Source organism: Macadamia integrifolia, unplaced genomic scaffold (assembly GCF_013358625.1).
Source record: "Macadamia integrifolia cultivar HAES 741 unplaced genomic scaffold, SCU_Mint_v3 scaffold858, whole genome shotgun sequence".
NCBI lineage: Eukaryota > Viridiplantae > Streptophyta > Magnoliopsida > Proteales > Proteaceae > Macadamia > Macadamia integrifolia.
In genome coordinates this window covers 88,310-93,700 of record NW_024870558.1, presented here as the reverse complement: position 1 = coordinate 93,700, position 5,391 = coordinate 88,310, and the positions used below count along the sequence as shown (strand labels likewise).

Sequence of the window (5,391 nt, the reverse complement as noted above, 5' to 3'; positions counted from 1 at the left end):
CAAACAGTAATCTTCTCAACACATACAAACCTCCTCGCCATTTTTTAAAGCCTTTCTTTAACACATTATGATTCCCTGATAATTGACATTGATTGTGGATGCTAATGTGGACCTACACATTTTCCTCGGGCTTCGTTTTGATGCAAAGGGATAGTAAAATTTTTGAACTTAAAAACCCTATGTGACTATAGTCACTATACCCACTAACTTGAAATCATTTTATATTTTAGTGATTAAATTTTACTTCATAAATTTCTTGAATAAAAAGTAAAAGAAAAATTACTTGTGACATATATCATTACTATATAAGTAAATATGATAAGAAATTTACAGAACCTTTGATCCAAGTCAAAGGAAAAAAGAGCCAAAAAAAAAAAAAAAATCCATCGCATTGTTGTTATACGTGTAATCGAAACAACCACAAATTTCAAATGTAAAACTTAAGTGCAAAGATAATAGTAATGGGGAGGAAGAAGAATACACAGAAACCCCGGAATTTAAACAAACCCTAAGATACCAAAATAGAGTTTCAGTCATCACACGGTTATTGTCTACAACAACTCTGATGCCAATACATGGCTAATCAAGTAAGAAGAAACAAGCCATAATGCATGAAAGAAAAAGAAGGCAGGATAAGCTAAAAAAAAATGGGTGGATGGAGGGAGGAGGGAGGAGGGAGGAGGGAGGAGGGAGGAGGGGGGAGGGAGACAAAAATAACATTCAGTGGAAAAATTAGATCACAATTGCAATCCAGACCTACAGACCCTGATCAATGAGGTAATCCCCCAACCTCTCAACAATCATGTTGCACTGTCCTGGAGCCACAGGCTCCTCATAGATACCAAAAATTAGAGCTTGGTTGGTCTTCTTTATAGTGATACCACCAGATCCCTGCCAAATAAAGTGCAAGGGTAAATATAGCCAAAAACATTTTTCCTTAATAGAGTGTTCAGTGTTTTATAAAGGTATGAATTCTACAAAAACATAAGATCCACAAAAGGATCGGACAATCATTTTTTTATAAGCTCCGGCAAAAGCAAGAAAGCATACTGAACACCATTGGCATGCCTGACGGCATGGTTGGAAATGAGTTCTTGACTAGTGGTAACCAAATTGAGTAAAATAGCAGGCATGACTTAGTCATGATTCAAGGACACTGTTGACCCACAGAAGTGGCATGTCTTGACGTAGACACAACCATGTTTATTTGAATCATCGACTCGGTCAGAGTCAAGGCAAGTTGAAAGGATTATTTTTCAAAACGTTTATTTAATATGGTGTTCTTAATTTTTGGTTATTTTTTAATAATCTAAAATATAATTCTAGTCTGACTATGATGCCTTCTATCAGGCTATCAGAAAATTAAGCACAGTATGACTCTTCAAGTGTCCCAGAAATTTCTCAGATTAAGGTTCCATTAGTTTAGATATTTTCCTCAAATTTTACACTTTTCTTGACACTTGACAGGGTATGCTCATATGGGAAAAAACAATGGTGCAACCGTCCCTTATGATTCAAGTCTCACCTTAAGGGCGCATGGCCTTACCAGCTCATAGCCATAAATCAGCCTGACAAGTGGGCAGCTGATCTTTGCTTAACTCGGTAAAGCATTAAAGATGAGGAGAAAATGAAGGTATCGGGAACTCTAGCATGAAAGGAGGAATGGGAGGGTTGTCAGTTGGGGCCAAAATGGTGCAACGGTTACTAATTTTGAGGAGCAGGATTAGCATTCTCAACTACAGATGAATAGAAGCAAATATATCAGGAACCCCAGCAAGAAAGAAGAGGAAGGGAAGGAGTGTGCCGGCTGGGACAAAAGGTGAATATTACTAGCTTCAGAAAGCAAGATGACGGTTAGCTTATACAACTGAAATTTTCCCTCTAAGGGACATAAGAACTACCAAAAAATGTCCAATAATGCCCAAACAAAGCAATGAACAGGGAGATGGAACAGTATAAATCCCTCTACGTTTAAAAAACGGCTGAAATCAAAAGCAATTGAACAAACACATGTATAATTATAACACATACTTAATTTTCTACTAGATACTCAATGAACAAGTCAAAATAACAGCCAGAAATTGGGAATGTGACATACATCCATTGGTAGCATATTGATCAATTGAGTTGTTTGACTTCAAGAAGAATTTTTAGGGTTTGATTTCCTCAACAAACATATAAAATGGGCGCATAAACCACCTTGATATGTTCTGTTGCATGTATCTAATTATGAATGCAAAGACCATGTCTGAAATCATAATTTTAGGAAAAAAAAAAAATGAGTGCCGAATTTCCTGCACAAACACATAAACCAGAGCACATATTTACCATCTTGATGCACATACAAGCCTAGCAAAAATAAAATGAGCACCCAATAACACATAATTGAAAACATAGACATTAAATTTTATAAAAAAACATAAGATTAAAAGCAAGATGTACATGCGTATGTATGTACTTATATAATGGAAGAAAGACATGAAGCTAGTTATATTCGTCTAAAGTTGAGGGAGAATCCCTTACAATTGGGGGTGGGGGTGGGGGTGGGGGGGGGGGGGGGTTAGAGAAGAAGAGGATGTGGCAAAATCATGGATGAGGATGGTGAGTAAATCAGGAGAAAGTCACCTTCTTCCCACGGATCACAGCTCCAGGTTCTCCTTGGATAACCATGTATTTTGTTCCCGCAAGGAATAAGCCAGTAGGAGCAAGGTAGCCTGGTTCAGCAAAATCATTCATGATATCTGTAATCTCCGCAGGCTTACACTGCAAACATGCAACACAACCCCCCCAAAAAAAAAAAAAAAATCCTGAGTGCACAAGCCTTTAGTTTTTGTACCCTAGGAGAAAAAATGTAGAGAGAGAGAGAGAGAGAGAGAGAGAGAGAGAGAGAGATTATGTAAGAAAAAAATATGAGAAGAATCATGTAGAAAGAAAATATGATAAAATGCCATTGACATTATCTTTAGTATCAACGTCAGTGAAGATTAAGAAATTAATGTAGCACATATTTTCCAATTGAGCTGTGTTAATAGTGTGGTCAAATTTCCAACCCAAAACAGAATGTAAAATGACGCCTTATCAAAAATTGCAGTACTAGGATTACATGCACTTTGACAACTATGAAGAGAAACCAAATGCATTCCCAAACAAACTAAAGCATTAGAATGGTAAACTCTTTATCAAACATTTCAGAGAATACACAAGTCAAAGCATTTAAACATCCAAAAAAGAAATTTCAAAATCAAAATCAACGACCCATCATAACAATGCATGATATAGAGAGAACCCTTTTAGATGAAATACAGAAAGAATTTCAAATGGATCAATTTAAGTAGCAGGACAACGAAGCAAAGTACGGACAGATCTCTGTCCATGTGAATCAGAAACACAGATTAGGCAAATCCAGAGAATTCAATTCAATGATTCAATAAGCAAGTTCATTTTTCAAATCACTTAACAACAACAATCGCCAAATCAAATCGAAATACATAAAATGAGGTCAAAATTTATTACATTGATCATCGATCAACTCGATCAATCGAAAATGCCAATCCGAACTGAAAAATTAAAGATCTCCATCTCCAGTTCTCCACGGGATGTATAAGATAGTTATCAACGCAAATACGGTAGAACTAAATGAAACAATGAAAATGTGAGATCCAATGCGTGAAAATGAAGAGATCTATACCATTTGGATTCAATCAAACCGAATGGCAATGATCCAATCTATCGATACCGAACACATATATTAGAATAAAATCCATCGGAACATTTCAAATCAATCAGCTATCAGGAATCAGAAACAAAGCAGATCGAATGAAAACTAAATCAACATGCGAGAAGGACCAAAAACAGAAAACAAAAGGAATGAACTGAACCTGAGGGAATGAAGCGCTCTGAGCCCAGACACTTCCGTCGTGACCGATGATGGCAGCGGCGGCGAGACGGTGACCTTCCTGACCATCGATATCGCACATGAGATGATCGTCGACGTAAGATTGCCACGACATTTTCTTCTCTGCTATACCTTCTTCTTCTTCCTCTGTGTAGGTGTTTTCTCTATCCCTTGCTTCCCTGCTTATACGGTGTCGGTTTGTATTCTCTCTCTCTCTTTTCGAAATTTGGGTTCGGAGAGAAAATAAATAGAGGAATGGAAAGAGAAACGAGGCAAAGAGAGAGAAATAAGAAGAGCTGATGATTGGGCATCTTGAGCTTCCCTCAACCGTCCGTTCAATCCGATTGAATAAGTGCCATTCACGTCCGCCTTTATTTGAGGAGAAGAGATGCATGCGTCCATGGTCTAAATTACAAACTCTTTTCGTCAGAATACCAAAACTACCCCTTATATCCACTATATGTTTGGTTGTCCATAAATGAAATAAAAAATTCAAAAAATTTTGAATCTGAAAATATAAATGGACTTATTGTCAAGACTAGTAGGGTTCGTGAACCTCTTATTAATCAAAAGCGGTATAGGTTAGATGGTCTCTACTGATTGGGAGTTGTCACCTAGTCTAGGATTCATCGATCACCAATTAAAATTGAAATGATCCTATCCGAACTGTCTAACCACGGGTTAGGACTCGTGCTAAGTTGCAGTCCGAGGAAAGAGTTAGGTACTTCTATCCATCCGGTAAAATTCAGACTTTAACCCTAGATTTGATGCATAAGTTATTGATTGGGTCGAGTTTAGAGTAAATACATGTAGCATAATCATACATACATTGAAAAGAAAACATGACCAATAATGAAAAGGGGGTGTTCAAATCTACATACATATATCCAACTACTTTGCATGGTTAGTATACGAAAAATAAAGCAGAGACATGCCAAATAATGGAAAACAATGATGAAGCGGGGCTTATCACTCACCTCATGAAGCATGATGTAAGCGAAATTGAACATGTTGTCAAGGGTCATTTGCATAACATAGAAAAATTCTAGCAATTTTTTGAAAGGAAAGATGCAACATACAAATATGTTGAAAAGGAAGTGATAACAACGAGAGAATCTATCAATGAAAAATTGAAAGAATTACAAAAATTCAATAAAATTAGATTAAGTAGAGGGCATCAAAATGAACAATTTCCAGAGAGAAAAGTTTTTCGATAAAACCTCAGGAAAATGCATTTAGCAGGTCTGTAATCTGAGATTCCATTGAAATAAAATTTGAGATTTGTATTGGTCAGCAAGGGAAAAAATATGATAAAAATAATAAATAAAAATTAAAAAAAGTACAGTATCTAGATTAAAATATAATCTACAACTTTGAAGAAGGACATGTTTTGAAAATACCTAAAGTAATGTAACTGACTACACTTCACTACTGCCCTATTGAGGATAGCAGTGAGTTATGTGAAAGAAAATAAATACGGAACGATTCATGGAGAT

At 36.3% G+C, this 5,391-nt stretch overlaps 1 protein-coding gene across 1 annotated transcript; it reads right to left on the bottom strand.

The window, feature by feature from the left end:
* Positions 1–493: 493 nt before the first annotated feature.
* On the bottom strand, positions 494–4,131 carry LOC122070204 (profilin-3-like). The gene is made up of 3 exons (XM_042634329.1): positions 3,879–4,131; positions 2,626–2,763; positions 494–891 (listed from the first exon to the last, which is right to left on the bottom strand). The coding sequence occupies exons 1-3, from the start codon at positions 4,008–4,010 to the stop codon at positions 757–759; spliced, it is 405 nt and encodes a 134-aa protein (XP_042490263.1). The 5' UTR covers positions 4,011–4,131; the 3' UTR covers positions 494–756.
* Between the last annotated feature and the right edge of the window lie 1,260 nt (positions 4,132–5,391).

Bases quoted from the DNA above. Each gene is read 5' to 3' on its own strand.
- LOC122070204 (XM_042634329.1), bottom strand. From the start codon at position 4,010: ATGTCGTGGCAATCTTACGTCGACGATCATCTCATGTGCGATATCGAT. The intron at 2,764-3,878 runs GTTCAGTTCATT...GCATGTTTGCAG, and splicing joins AGAGCGCTTCATTCCCTCAG to TGTAAGCCTGCGGAGATTAC. The intron at 892-2,625 runs GTGACTTTCTCC...TTTATTTGGCAG, and splicing joins CTGTGATCCGTGGGAAGAAG to GGATCTGGTGGTATCACTAT.